Source organism: Nannobrachium achirus (genome assembly GCF_963921795.1).
Source record: "Nannobrachium achirus genome assembly, chromosome: 8".
NCBI lineage: Eukaryota > Metazoa > Chordata > Actinopteri > Myctophiformes > Myctophidae > Nannobrachium > Nannobrachium achirus.
This window is the reverse complement of record NC_137817.1, coordinates 37,330,675-37,345,950: the sequence shown is the minus strand read 5'-3', so window position 1 is coordinate 37,345,950 and position 15,276 is coordinate 37,330,675. Positions and strand designations below refer to the sequence as shown.

General features: G+C 39.6%; 1 protein-coding gene across 1 annotated transcript; it reads left to right on the top strand.

Annotated features, from left to right (window-relative positions):
• Positions 1–1,414: 1,414 nt before the first annotated feature.
• LOC308290092 (caspase-1-like) lies at positions 1,415–4,905 on the top strand (the record flags this gene model as incomplete). Its single annotated transcript, XM_080731867.1, has 6 exons — positions 1,415–1,421; positions 2,868–3,149; positions 3,298–3,452; positions 3,550–3,726; positions 3,883–4,128; positions 4,801–4,905. 6 exons carry the CDS (start codon positions 1,415–1,417, stop codon positions 4,903–4,905), a joined length of 972 nt encoding a protein of 323 aa, XP_080587993.1.
• Between the last annotated feature and the right edge of the window lie 10,371 nt (positions 4,906–15,276).

The window sequence follows — 15,276 nt, the reverse complement described above, 5'->3', positions numbered from 1 at the left end:
TCTGCCTTTGTATTTGATGTTATGCTTTTGAAACTGATATTATCCTAGATAAAGTACTATGTTCTATCCGTCTGTCTTTCAATGTTATATGAGATACTTAAAGTGTGGTTCCTGTGGAAATAAGCCTCTGCTTTCTAGGATCTCCTTTTAGTTGACCTTGTACCAGTGATTTGTACTATCATGAAACTGTACTTTTTTCTATTGCAAACTTCTAATAAATTCTTCAATCAATCAATCAATAGGACATGCATTGTGGTGCTGGAGGGAATTTCTAGGATGCATGACATGGGGAGACCCCCTCCTTGATGTGGATCTTTCTTTGCAAAAATGTAAAAAATAACTATGGAAATTGCATATATGTGTACCATTAACTGAATATAGCCTATCTGCAATCCGTTTGCAATCAAATCACCAGCATATTCTGATGATTGATTCAAATATTGATGAGTGAGTTGATCTAAAAAGTCTAGGCCCAAATGATGAAAAAATGTAGGCGTATAGCTGGTGACTTGAAGGGGGACCATAAAAGCAGATAGATCATACATGGGCAACTGGTCACCCGGGGGCCCCATCACCTTCACTTATGCGTCCCACAGGTTGGAATTCTGATATATTATTGATTTCAGTTCCAATTCCAAACTGCAAACACAACCCACTTTAATTACTTCAGTCTATACTTTAATGATAGTATTAAAATTGTATTGTCTTTTTTTTATGTCCAAAATATTTAAAGTTCATAAAGTTAACATAATGTAAGTATTTTTGCTGCCTTGTAGACCGGCTATTTATTGGCTTTTCTTTTTGCTTGACAGATTGGGACATTAATTTACAAAATACGTTACGTTTTGAAGATAAGAGGTTTAAGTTGACAGCAACAATATGCAATGTGGTCCCCTGGAGTGAGTGTGGCTCACAGTGGCCCTCTCTCCATCATCAAAGTTGCCCACTCCTGGAAGATTAGATAGTGGAGACTGCAAAGTGATAGCAGCACAGTACTTACCACCTTTAGAATGCAGGCTTCAGATTTGGATTTGTATATTTGTGTAATAATGTGTAATTAAATGTTATTAGCTTGAAAATCAGTTCTTGTTGTAGCCTACACAACATTTGTAGACCTACAATAAGTCCCTGATCATGATGGCTAATAATAATCCTGAAACTGTCCCAGAGGAAATAAGAATTCATAGCCTACCTGCAGGAATACTCGAGTTCTAGTTGTACAGGTTGTAACTAGTTTGAAGAGCTGCATGGGGGCTATAAAGACAGTTGTTACAACCCTCTTGGCTCTGTCTAGGGCGGCTACCTTCAGCTTCATGACATAGTTGTTGTTTCAACTTCTTTGTGACCTGTCGACGTTTGAGAAGTTTTGTCAACACTAGATTTGAATCGACCCAATCTTCGACAATAGTGGAAAATGGCAGGTAAGACTCGTTTTTATTATTAGATTCAATTATGAAATGCTATATAGGCCTGAACGAAATGTCTCTCTTTTTATTATTTATTTTTAATTGCCTCTTTGATCTGGGAAGTCATAGGTTGCAATTGCTGTATGAAATGTGCTATAAATAGTTTGTTTGTTTGTTTGTTTGTTTGTTTGATTGATATAGGCTACATCAAATTCATGATGGAAACAGGAAACTAGCCTATATTTCTTAACATGGCTAAAGTAGGCTTATATAGCCTAGCCAAATAATCGAAACAAAAATCTAGGTTTAATCTGTTTTGGGTTTAGGCTACTTTCACTTTCGGGTGCGTTCGGAAATGTGCACTCAGCACACTAGTGTGCCATCAGAGTGCGTGCGCACTGGGCGTGTGCTTTTAGTGAGTGCAGTGGGCGGTTTTGATTGGGGACGTTGTAGCCTAGCGTGCACTCAGAGTGGCTTATTTACGAACTAAGATAAACTTTCTGAAAAGCAGCAGTTCAGTTGCTAACGTAACGTTGCTATTGAAAGGTTATTTCAATCATAAAATTGGCTAAGCTCAGCTGCTGTTAGTTTACACGTACAACAAGATGGCATGCACCAGTGCGCAAAGGTGCGCGCATTTTCGAACGCACCCTGGGTAAAAGAAAGAAAGATAAAAAGGAAATCCTTTCAGTTATTTAGCCATGCATGCCTAATATATATTCACATTTAAATAATTAGTTTATTTGATGAATTATTTATATGTATAAACAATTAGGTAAAGGGGAAAACAGAAGAGTTTTTCTCACACCTTTTTTCTGACTGGGCATTAGTGGTGGTTTTCATGGTTTTATCGAGAAGGAACTGCAACTGTTTGTAATAATAGTGTCTTTCAGTTGATTTGTGCCAATTTATGCAAATCCGGACCCAATTCCTGCAAACTTTTCCAATTGTAGCCAATAGGAATGGAATCAGAAAAATCTGACAGATAGGGTCTACATCTTGATCATGTGACCACATAAACTAGACCAGGTCAACCTGGTTGTGCCAGACCCCCTGTCTGTCATCATCATTTATGACATCATGCCTTTTGTAGGCATGTCATCATCATGTCATCATCATATATACCCTTTATATAGAAAACCCGGACAGACCGACATTTGCTTATGTAGGCCTACCCATTTCATGGGTCTGGCAATAATAAATGAGTTTTGTCACAAAAGTAGCAAAAAGTGTGTTTTGAAGAAAACGCGAATTGCATTTGATTGTACGGTTCAATACATGAAGCAGGCTGGCCTTATAGCACCACCATGAAGCTGGGGCTTCCTTGTCCTACTTGGAGCAAAGAAAACTATTTCAAGCAGAAGTCTTAATAGGCTCAATAATAGGCCCTGGCTGTAAGTGTTTTATGGATTGATTTACAGTATGTGTTATTTACCTGTTGTATTTTAATCTCCCTCCTAGATAAACTTGTCCAGATCCGACGTACATTTGTAGATAAAGTATCAAAGCCAGTGATCAAGGACCTCCTGGATGACCTCTTGGATGATAAAATCTTGAACGATGGAGAGAAAGACTCAATACTTGACGAGAACCCTTCCAAAACTGACAAGGCACGTGCTCTCATCGACATTGTTAAGAAGAAAGGAAACAGGGCTGCTAACGCCCTGATCGCTCGTCTTGAGGAGAGAGACCCTTCACTATTCTCAGAGCTGGGTCTGTCCTCATCAGACAAACCATCCCCAGGTCAGTTTAGGTCTTTCAGTAAACACCTAATGTCCTGACTGCTTTTTACCATGAGAAGAAGTATGATTTTAGTTAAGTGTGTTATACTAACATTGTACCTTTGCACACTACACAAGTAGCCACTAATGCTATACTTTGTGATTTCCAGCTCCGCCAGTGCCACAAGTGTCCCAGGATGCAATGGGTGGTGAACCAGCCCCCATGGACACTGAGCCGTCCCACGATGCAAAGGGTGGTGACATGCCCCTCAAACTCATCCTTAGCACTGATGCATTCAAGAAGGAGAAACTAAACAATCCAGCCGTAAGTCATTCTAACAATGCAAATTTTAAGGCCACATATTTTGCTGTATCGCTATATTTATTCTAAATATTTTACTCTGTTGTACAATTCTTCACAGAATTACCCTGTGCGCGAAAAGTCCTCTAGGAACCGCCTGGCCTTATTAATCACTAATGTGGAGTTTGATCTACGTCAAATGAGGAGGAATGGTGCTGAGAAAGATGAGGAGAACATGTTGATGTTGCTCAATGAGTTGGGATACGATGTGGAGAAACACAGAAATCTCAGTGGACAGGTACTGTAGGCTTAACACAGGAAGTTATTTTCTCTAGTTGAAGGATTCTCATACTTAACTGAGTGATGTAGTGAGTGACTGACTTAACGTGATGCTGTCAGTGATTGACTTCATGTAATTTAGTGATTAATTGACTGATTTAATGTTTTGTCACAGGAGATGGACACGGCTGTCAAGAAGTTCTCGCAAGATCCGCGCCTCTATGGCACAGACAGCGTTTTCGTCGTCATCATGTCTCATGGGAATTTAGGAGTCGTAAAAGGCGTCCACTGGACACCGGGAAATAATGACGTTTTCCAAATTGAACAGCTCTACACATACCTGAACACACAGAACTGTCCGGCTCTGCTGAACAAACCCAAAGTTATCATCATCCAGGCCTGCAGAGGAGGTGATGCCCTGGTTACAATAGGAATACCTATGTAGTTGCATTGCAATGTTTTCCTACCTAATTGTCCTAGCCAGTGTTTTCTGCGTAACTGAATTCAGGCTTGTTGGCTTTCAGTGAGTGAAGTTAAAAATAAGACATTCTTGTTTCAGTGGTGGATGGATCTGCAATTGTCCATGATGGTGACATTGCCCATGATGCCTACATTGACATGGAAGGCATAGAGGATGATGGATCCTTCCGGGCACACAAAGAAAAGGACTTCATCTCCCTCCTTTCATGCACCCCACGTGAGTGTTAACATTTAATAGTTCATTTTAACCAATCAGAAATATTTGATTAAAAGAGCTTTGTAAATTGACACTTCAATACTTTAAAAAGATTTACTGTATGTGATGTCCATTCTATTATTTTATCCTGCAGATACGGTTTCATATCGACATAACGTAACTGGATCCTTTCTCATCAAGTACATCTTTGAGATCTTCCACAGGTCTGCCCATGAGAATCACATTGAGGAACTGTTCATGAAGGCAAGTGCTGCAAATGACTACAATTTCACTACTTTGCATTGTGATCAATCAATAGCAAGGATGAACAATAATTGATTTCAAATGTATGTATGATCTGCTCTATTGCCTACAGTCCAACTACTGTACCATTAATACACTGTTTTAACCCCACAGGTCATGAGAAGCTTTGAAGATTGTCCCTTTGAAAGAATAAGACAGATGCCCACCAAAGACAGATGCACTTTGACCAAATACTTCTACCTCTTTCCAGGCTACTGAGACACCAATAAACAGAACGCTTTCATGATTTCATGACAGAAAAGCATATCATGATGATTTTGATTTAGATTGCCTACAAATAAAGTACATGTTCAGAAATTGCAGAGGCTACTGTATGTACAGTAGCTAAAACCCACATTGTTCTCTTGCCCAGTTTCTACTGGGCGTAAAGTAGTTCACAACCAATTTATTTTATTATGCTAGAAATGAATTCCAAGAAATGTATGGGGAAGTACTGTAGGATATACAATTATTAAATACAGACAAATCAGATGTATACATTGCTATGTGTACAGTTTGCTTCTGCATAACTACTCCCTTCTTGAGTAAACATAAGAGAAAGTTGCTGACTAAATACATTTGAAATTATGTTAGGGTTTATATTCTGAATGGTGGATTGTGATGGTGTTCTATGTATAAAACTGAACTTTTCAACATGAATACTAATAAAGAATTAATGTTACTCTGACTGTATACATGTATATGTAATATGTATACTATACTGTATATGAGACAGAAAACCTTCCACTGCTTTCTCTCAGATGGGGACTGCACACTCCAATGACAATGGGCCTGTCACTATTAGGCCAATTACATAATCGTCTATGGCAATTATTTGACATAATCTCAATTATTTTGTCATAATAGTCATAATCGTTTACATATTGAAAATGTTTCATATAAACATTTTCAAAAATAGTGGAATTGGCAGATCTACAAGCTCACAAGCATCGCAACGTGTTGTGAGCTTGTAAATCTGCTATTTTCACTATCAATGTCTTTTTTAAATAGAAAGTTGTCAAATATGTCAGTCATTTCTTGGTATATTATTATAGATTATTATGTGGCATATCTGAAATGCAACTTCAAAGCCTGCAAGCCAAACAGAAATGTAATTTTCAACGACAAAAACACAATTACATTGTTAATAAAATGTCATAATTGTGACAGCCCTAGACAGGGCTCAATGCTCCTGACAAAGACATGATGGTGAAACCACACACATGTGCTATAGCTTTGGACCCACATGCTAAATAAAATGTATTGAAACCATCAACCTCAACAAACATTCATATTAATAATTGTATGATTTCAGTGAAATATTCTGCATAACTTGGTTTGGTTTGTGCGTTTTGATACCTTTTAATATATTCCACATGCTTTTAATATTAGTTTTTATTATTCTCTTGTATTTTGGTGTAATGATCTTTCCTATATTCATAATATTATTTTTGCATTTCTTGTAGGCCTATTTTAGCTCTCCCTCTTTCTATATTTTATAAATGTCCTGTATAGAATCCTTTTTCTTACAGGCATTTTGCTGTCCCAAGGACCTTTTACTTACTGTTTTGCTATATTGTTTAAATGGGCAGTTTTTGCACCATGTTTTTTTTTATTACTTTTTGCATACATGTGGTTATAAATGCAGTGATAATAACACACACGGAAAGCTGCACCAATGCGAGGCTATCACATATTTAGATTACCCCAAATGTGGACTACTAATACTATACTTCTGCAACTTATTTATCTATCAGCACATGGCCAATCACATTCATCACACTTCAGGGCTTCCTGAATTCCTCCAGAATTTTGTGCAAAATAACTGACTTTCAACTTAAGTTATAAATGTATAAATTATTAGTTATAAGTTATACATTATTTATTAAGTACTTTTAATAAACTCAAAAACAAAATCTACGTATATGAAGCCTGACATTTAGTCAAAGGTGGAAAATAGGTAGGCATTGCTCTAAGCAATATAAGCGGTCGCTTAGGGCCACAACCACTAGGGGGCCACATCTGGTTGTGCTGGGAGTGTTCAGTGTTGGGTATAACCAAATGCAGTTTTCTATGCATTTTGGGGAGTTTGACCCCCCTAAAGATTTTTGGCCCTGGATATACAGTAGGCCTATGGATAGGTTTGCGCAACTGTCCTGGATGAAGTATTTCTGCTTTTATGTAAATCAGATCGAGTCTTCAATGTTTTTTCCGGCCAAGGACCCCTTAGCTGATAGGGAGATGAAGCAGGGACCCCATACTGTATATTCATATTTCTTAGAATGCTTTCCATTCTGTCATTCAGAAACATGAATGGTGCTTGCATTGTACAGCCTTGCATGGAACCTTAACATTCTGTGCAGCTCACAACCCAGACATCGTCATTTAAATTGTCAGCCAGCTCTGTGCAGTTAATTTGGAGAAGTAAAAACTCCTGACTAGATACATAATTAAAACATGCGTGACAATGTCAAATCCATCAAACCTCAGAATGGTGAAGTAGAGCTGTGTGTTCTTCACAGCTTCTTCACAGCTTTCATGACATCTGACAATTCAGCACTAACTTTGGCAGCGAATGACTCCCAGTCCCTGTGTAGCATGCAGTTTAACCTGTGACGCATGTTTAACCTGTGTAGCATGCATTGCCTCCATCAGGTGCACATACTGTATTGTAGGGGATTTAATGGATCCCCATTAGCTGTTGGAGCGACAGCTAAACTTCCTGGGGTCCATGTAAGAAACATACAAATATCCTATAAAAACATGTAAATACATTACAATGCATAATCAAAAAGTCAATGTTGGTCTTGTTGAACCACAGTTGCTCTCCACCCGGCTCTCATTCAGTACAATGTGGGGCGGCATAGCTCAGGGGTAGAGAAACCGTTATTAGAGCACGAAGAGTTCCCGAAGGGTTTCCAGTTCGAATCCGGGCTCCCCCTGTTGAAGGGTCCTTGGGCAAGACTCTGAACCCCACATTGCTCCCAGTGAGCAGGTTGGTGCCTTGCATGGTTTCCTCCGCCACCGGTGTATATGAATGTGTGCGTGAATGGGTGAATGTAATGCACAATCTCTGTAAAGCGCTTTGGATAAAAGTGCCATATAAATGCACCATTTACCAATGTCTGTACGTTAGGTCTCCATGTTTCTTGTTAAAACCAGGGGGAACAAAAATATCAAATTAAGTTTTCAGTACTCACTATATGCAAACACACAGCAGCAGAAGGAAATGTTAGTGTTTCTCAGACATATTTGGGTGTGAAGTGTGGTTTACATAGGATATTATGCAAGTAACACCCAAAAGTGGTTCTTTTGACAGGTTTTTTAACAGATTAAACTATCAAAATGATTAGGGCTTATCTGTGGATCACTATCATTCATTTTCATATTTCAAGAGGTGTCCCTGATTTTCATCTCTGGGACTGAGTTCCGGCAAGAACTTCAAGCCACTTTTACCCCTTGTTTTGCGGGGCCACCAAAAATAAATCTAGCTTAGGGCCACCAGGTGCCAGAATCCTAGAACCAGCCCTGAGCATTGGCCATCTTATCTGCTATGGCTTTGCAGTCTCCCCTTGATCTGCTTTTACTTTGGCTTGATCCCCCTCAACTGAAGTAGCAGGGTACTATGCATTTTGTACTTACACAACTATGTAGGCCTACTCATAAGGCAGGGTAGGCCATTTGAATTCCCCTGTTACAAGACAACAATTGAAAACAGTTTAATCATTTTGACCTGGACTGACTGACAGCCCTGCCCAGACCCCGAGCAGACCGCTTGAATCGGTCTGCAGGCTGGTCCGCGTGCAACCTCCCACCATAGACCAGTGGTTCCCAAAACTTTTAGCTCAAGACCAAAAAGAGAGATTATATGTTTGCCCGGGACTCCTTAATCCTATATATTTTTATTTATTTATGGAATTTCTGAGATTTGTTTGTTTCAAATTTGATGGAATTATTTTTAATTATAAGAAAATATAATTTGAAATATATATATTTTTAATTGGGAGAATATTAAAGAAAATTAGATTTTTACACGAGTTTTTTTACTTTGGGAAACAGTGCCATAGAGCCATAGATAGAGTAGTAGACTGGTAGTAGACCCCTCTTCGGGTCCCATGTGTTGTCCGCGCTCCACCGCGAGGGGGCGTTGCAGTCCATGCTGTTCCGTCTCTCTCCTCCACCCGGGCTGTGACTCTACTAATATTGCCCGGGGTCTAGTGTCAGGATGGCGGAGTCAGGAGGAGCAGAGATCCCGGTCAGATGTCTGGAGGAGTCGTCAGATAGCGAACCCGACCAGGAGCACGGATCCCCGCAGAAACTCATCAGAAAGGTCTCCACGTCCGGACAGATAAGGAGCAAGGTAATGTTTGAATGATCGATGTGGGCTTTTTAATCAAATTAAACATACACACACTGGGGCTGGTTAATGTGTGTGACCGTGCGAGTATTCCTCTAGCCTAGTTTCATTCAAGCAGCAGCCAACCATCGGCCAACATTTTACAAAAGTTGAAACATGTGAAGCAAAAACACAAAAGAACACCTGTGCTTATACATATATTTTAGTTTTCTTGTCCTGCTTCTTTGAACGCAACTAAATATTGTGTCCAGTCGTTAAAACGTTAGTGTGGCTGGGGAAATGCAAACATATAACATTCCCTAGTTGAGAGCTTGAGATCGGCTTGGCTTTCTGAAATGCAAACAAGATTACATCCAGTTTTATTCTGGTAAATAACGTTTTTCTCTGTCCGAACCTGTTGCATACGAAACCAAAGCTGAGTTCCAAACAAAGCTGACCGGAAACGGGGATCAAATCGAATTGGAACGCACATTAATAATTACCGTTGTAAACATGGGCGTCCAGTATTGCTTATATTTACACAGATCAAACACGAAAGCCCCCTTCATTTGTCCCGTATCCGCTAGCCGGCTGGGCTAACATGCTAACGACCATTAATGTGATGGAGGTGTTACAGCGAAATGGGTGCCGTGTCGAATTGTGACCCATTGCTCTCTTACCGTTATCTTATGTTATATTCGGAAATGCTTGTCTAGTCTACGATAAAAAAAACTACGATAAGAGATTGTTTTATGACACATTAATATGTCAAAAATAATTACATTAAATTAGAATTGTGTGTGGCCCATCACAATGGGTTGCGGGGTTGTCTAGGAAACTGTACTTGATTGACTGACTCTCTGACTGACTGATATTGAATATTGAAAAAATCACAAGATAAGACAGTACAGTTCAGATACATTCAAGGTCTAGGAATAGGATTTTAACACAAGAAAGCAAATGGCTTGTTTACATTGGGGTCCTCAATTCATTTAGAAATAGCACTCACTGTGTAAAGGACATATTTCACTTATGTGCAACTGCAAACATAGTTACAGCAGTGACAAATTATACTACAAAGGAGCGGGGACAAAATGTGTTGTCGTAATGATTGAATGAATGAATTACACCTGCTGCGCCTGCATGTAATTCCCTAGCTCTGGTCCAGCGTTAGTGGAGTTCTCCCTAACGCTATGGACCAGAGCTAGTAATTCTATGGACCAGAGCTAGTAATTCCCAAGCTTCCATCCCATCTTACTTTTTCCGACACTGTCTAATAAAGCACAAATACATGCTGCATAATCAATCTTTTTTTAACCTGACCTAACTGGAAAACATTGCAATTTCTGTGATTGATTATGTCGCTTCTGAATATTGTATGATCTGATCTGACTGTAACAACAATCTAATAATAACCTCAAACAACATCATCTTTTCTGGGGGTGGTCTTCCATCCTCACTTTTACGAAACATTATTATTATTATGGATGCCGGCCGCTGCATTCTCTCTCAAAGTCGAAATGTTCAAGTCAGCGACCTCTGGAGTAACGTAATTCGTCAGGTTACTAGTTTCGTTGTAACACAGGGTCTCAATCCCCGGTCTTTCCCGCTGTCCAGCGGGGAGATGTGGCGTTGAACAGGGGTTGGGGGTCGTGGTTATCCCGATGGCTGTCAGAAACCATCCTATTTGACGATTTCTGTGCTTTTTACCGTAGATATCATCACTGCACATAACGGTTCTCTCTCTCTCTCTCTCTCTCTCTCTCTCTCTCTCTCTCTCTCTCTCTCTCTCTCTCTCTCTCGTTATTGCATCAATCACTAGTATGTTTATTATTGTAGATTATGCCTGAGTGACAAGTACCAACCATAATACTGTAATCGTGCTGAAGTGAATATTGTCACATGTTCTGCCTGTTCAGGGAATATTGCTTGTTCAAGTTTTTTTTTTCTTTTTTTACAACTGAGCTGGCTCCTCTGTCTTCTATGACTTCTAATAATAGTGACGTGGATGTTAAAGCCAAGGCAGGGACACAGGAAGTGATGTTGGCTGAACGCCACATGCATGTCTATATAAAACTGCAATTCGATCAAAGTTATTTCTGGTGAGGTTGGTTTGTATGGAAGAGAGCAGTGTGGTAACTGTAGTGTTCTTGTTACAACAATTACATATGAGGAATATACAGTAGGGCCTATGTATTTAAAAGTCTTGGTTTGGGGTTTCATTTATGTACCTGCATATTAAAAGAGAAAAAGATCAGATTCATTGCTGAGTAAGGGGTCATCCAATCAATGTGCTTGCCTTTGACATGGGTCAGTAGGCTAATAAGTCAACATTAAACTATTGACACAGTACATGAACATACAGGACTCATAGTAGCCTAGTCTCCAATGGAATATCAACCTATATCAGTAGCTGCTCTAGGCCAGCTGATTTTTATTGGGGGTGATGTGGGGAGGTTGACTATTAATTGTGGGTCCTGCAGAACTGTGTATGCACGCATGCACAACCACATGCAGTTGTGCAGGACACAAAAAATGCATATATGCATGCCTGGCTTTTGTGCAGCTCATGAAAATATTGTGTGTAAATTCCATTTGCTACCAGCAATGACATTTGCACACAAGGAACTATTGCTGTATTGACTTTGACCTCTAAGGACCGTCCAGGAAGAGTGCATAGCTCAGGGGTAGAGAAACTGGTATTAGAGCACGAAGGGTATAAATCCCGAAGGGTTCCCAGTTCGAATCCGGGCTCCCCCTGAGTTAATGTCGAAGGGTCCTTGGGCAAGACTCTGAACCCCTAATTGCCTCCGGTGAGTAGGTTGGTGCCTTGCATGGCTTCCTCTGCCACCGGTGTATGAATGTGTGTGTGAATGGGTGAATGTAATGCACAATCTATGTAAAGCGCTTTGGATTAAAAGCGCTATATAAATGCACCATTTACCATTTTTACCATTTAGTGCTCATGTGCGTCTTGCGGTGACACGCTTCCTAGTTTCTTCTTTTTTCGCACTGATTTTTAGGTTGTGTTGGTAGTTTCTAGGCCTGTCCTCTAAAAATCGACGAATCGACGCGTCGTTTTTAGCCCCGCGAATCGACGCCAATTGTTTGAGTCGAGGCGAAAATATATTTTTTTTTTATATCAGCAGTTAGCCTACTACTGCGCTGCTGGACTGGTGTCATGTACTTCCAATGAGAAGTAGCAATTGGCGAACAGTTATTTATTGTCTCGCACCAGCGTAGGGGTGAAAGTGAGACAGAACGGCCAGAACGGTTCAGAACCGCCGCTTCGTTAAAACATTCGGAGCCGGGGCGGTTAAGAGGAGGAAGCACGCTGTCAAAATCCCATATTAAATAACCTCCTGCCACAGCACATCCACGAAGTAAACAATCTTCTTAAGTCAAATTAACATACACAAGTGTAGGCTACAAGTTACATTTTCTAATTAAAGTGCTTCTGAATTCTTCCAGTGTTGTAATCCATGATGAATGATTGTGTTTCGCTGTGTTTGCGTCCATGACATGTCCACACTGCTGGCTCTAGCGGGAGCTGTGCCTCCACCTTTTTATGATCCGTTTCTGAAATGAATCCGTTCTCGACACTGACTCATTACTCTGTCAGTGCTCTGTGTCCCGCGACTGCGGACTGGATCCCATCGTTCATTTAAAAGAGCTGTTCAAGAGAGCGGAATCGTTCGCGAATGTCTCATCTATACTGCACGCTGCCGAGAGACGGGGCAGAGTTGAAACAGCGGAGATGTTTTATTTGTTTTAACGGTGTGTTATAACTCTATGGTTGTACACTGCTATGCAGATAACATTTGTGCTCGCGCACCGATATCACCGAAAACACTGTGTATTCAATTCATCTCTTAATGTATTATTGTATTATGTTGACGTGGTTTAAAGCAACACTTTTTTTTTCTTCTTTTTTTTTATACAAAGTATGACAGTGAGATACTTGTTTGCACTAACTAGCATTGACTGCTATGGTCTCTTCTGCAAGACACTTTATGTATAATATACTTATATATTATTCGCCCCCTCTATTGATGCACCTTCTCTTTATTGGTACTGTACTGCTCTTGTCTTTGTTTTTTTGTTTTTTTTCCCTCTTATCTATCTTTTCTTACGTCTCTGTAACTTTGTAAATAACTGTATACTGCTGTGCTTCTACTGGACAACTGAATTTCCCCCTTGGGATAATAAAGGTATCTATACAAGTCATTATATTGCAAGGCAGCTAAGATCATAGGTTCATCTTAGAAAAATCACTATCAATAAGTAAATATAAGTAACATCTGCTTGCTTCAATGTCTGCAAGTTTGAATGAACCCAAAATTAAAGAGAATTTGTTTTATTAGAATCTATTATGTAAAACAAACACCCCAATGGGCCAATCACAAGCAATCCAAAACAATTATTCTCATCGCCCCATCGGTGTCAATAGTTAGAACTATTTGGGTGAATAATTTTAATATTAGACTACCTCTGGAATCCTTGAAAGTAAAAAACATACGTTAAGAATGCTCTTGCAGACGAACACTAGTTTCTTTTGAAAAGAACTTCGTGATTGATAATATGTAAGACCGATGAGGAAACGACAACCATTACCTTACCATTAACGTTGTAGATACATTTAATTACAATTTAAGCTTTCAGTTTCCAGCCACGAATTACGCACACAGTAAATTCCACACATGTAGTGAATTTCATGTACAGGCTGTTCACACATACAACAAAAATCGCACTGTAGATCAAAATGGCACATACATATTATGCAATCAGTGACAGAAACTTCACCGCGGTTGGTCACTAGATCCACCTCACCAGTGCATCAGACAACGGTCCAGATGAACTGTACAAATGATCTATTATTATCTATTATAAGTGAAAAAATTAAATGTGTGGAAAAAGTTGAAACATTTCATGGGGGTGCTGTGGGCTTCTTAAAGGTGCTCAAGCACCCATACGTGCACCCCTAGCGCTGCCTTTGACCACCATACATTTATTTTGACAGTAATGGTTGATTGACATTGAAATTGAACAGTGACAACTGGACCAAGAGCTTGAGCTGGATTTGAACTTTTTGTGACTCCAGAGTTTCATAATTATGCTGGGATTCAGTCCAGGCGAGACTGAGAGATGACAACTACGGTATGTCCTACGAAAGATAAACAGTGCTAATTATTTCCTGTATGTTTTTTAAAGGTCACAGTACAGGTCACAACTAGGGTTTATAGGACCCATTTAGGGACAGAGTGACAACGTCGTCACAATAGTTTCACAGTTGATGACGATTTGTGGCTCAACTAAAACATTTTGTATGTGTTGAAATGCACCTTCAACAGGATCGGCTGTGGACCGACATAGTCGTCTCTGTGGAGACCGAACAATGAAATCGTATTTTTTTTATTGGACCTTGTATGTGTTGGGAGTGCGGTGCTGAACTTGTGTTTGTGGCAGCTGGTTCGTGTCTGTTGTGTGTCTCAGAATATCCTGTGCAGGGTTCCTGGTAGTGATGCATAGAGGAGATGACGAGTGTTCTGTCTTTCAATCATTTCAACCCATGGCCATGATTCCATGTCAAATATGTTTTTGTTTGTTTGTTAGTTTTTATATTTTGTTACACACACAAGCTTATTTCTCATGCAGTGCATGAGAAATGGAAGAGGAGAATGAGGGGGTGCTGTTTTAGTACTGGATGGTAGGTAGAAGATTCTGTACTGATGTCATTTGTTCTACTGCAAATCAGGTGATTTTACTAAATAGCCAAATTGTGAACGATTTATTGTTTTTTTTATCCACTGAAGATTTCTGTTTGCCTTTTAGGCTTCGTAAACAACAATTACACAGGGCAGATATGATGACAATATATACTGTATATAAAGAAATTACATATTTAATTATACTTATAAAATATTTTTGAAATTGTGGAAATGGTCGATAATTATTATGATTATCTGTTGGTTGCTGGGAAAGCCGAAAAGCTTCTTAAGTCTTGGTCCTACAGCTCATTTCTTTCTTTTTTTCTTTCTTTTCTTTTTTTGGATGTTTGCATGTCTGCTTTGTTTCCATAGGTCAATGTAAAGAGAAGGCAAATGCAGGAGAGATAAATGGCATGACATGCTGTGAAGTGCCTTGGGTCAAATTCGAGCCGGGCTCTAATGTGCGAAGGACTATTAGCCTTATGTCTACACTCTTACTCGATTAGCTACAGTAACTGGGTGCCCCTACTGTTGGTTTCCTATTCA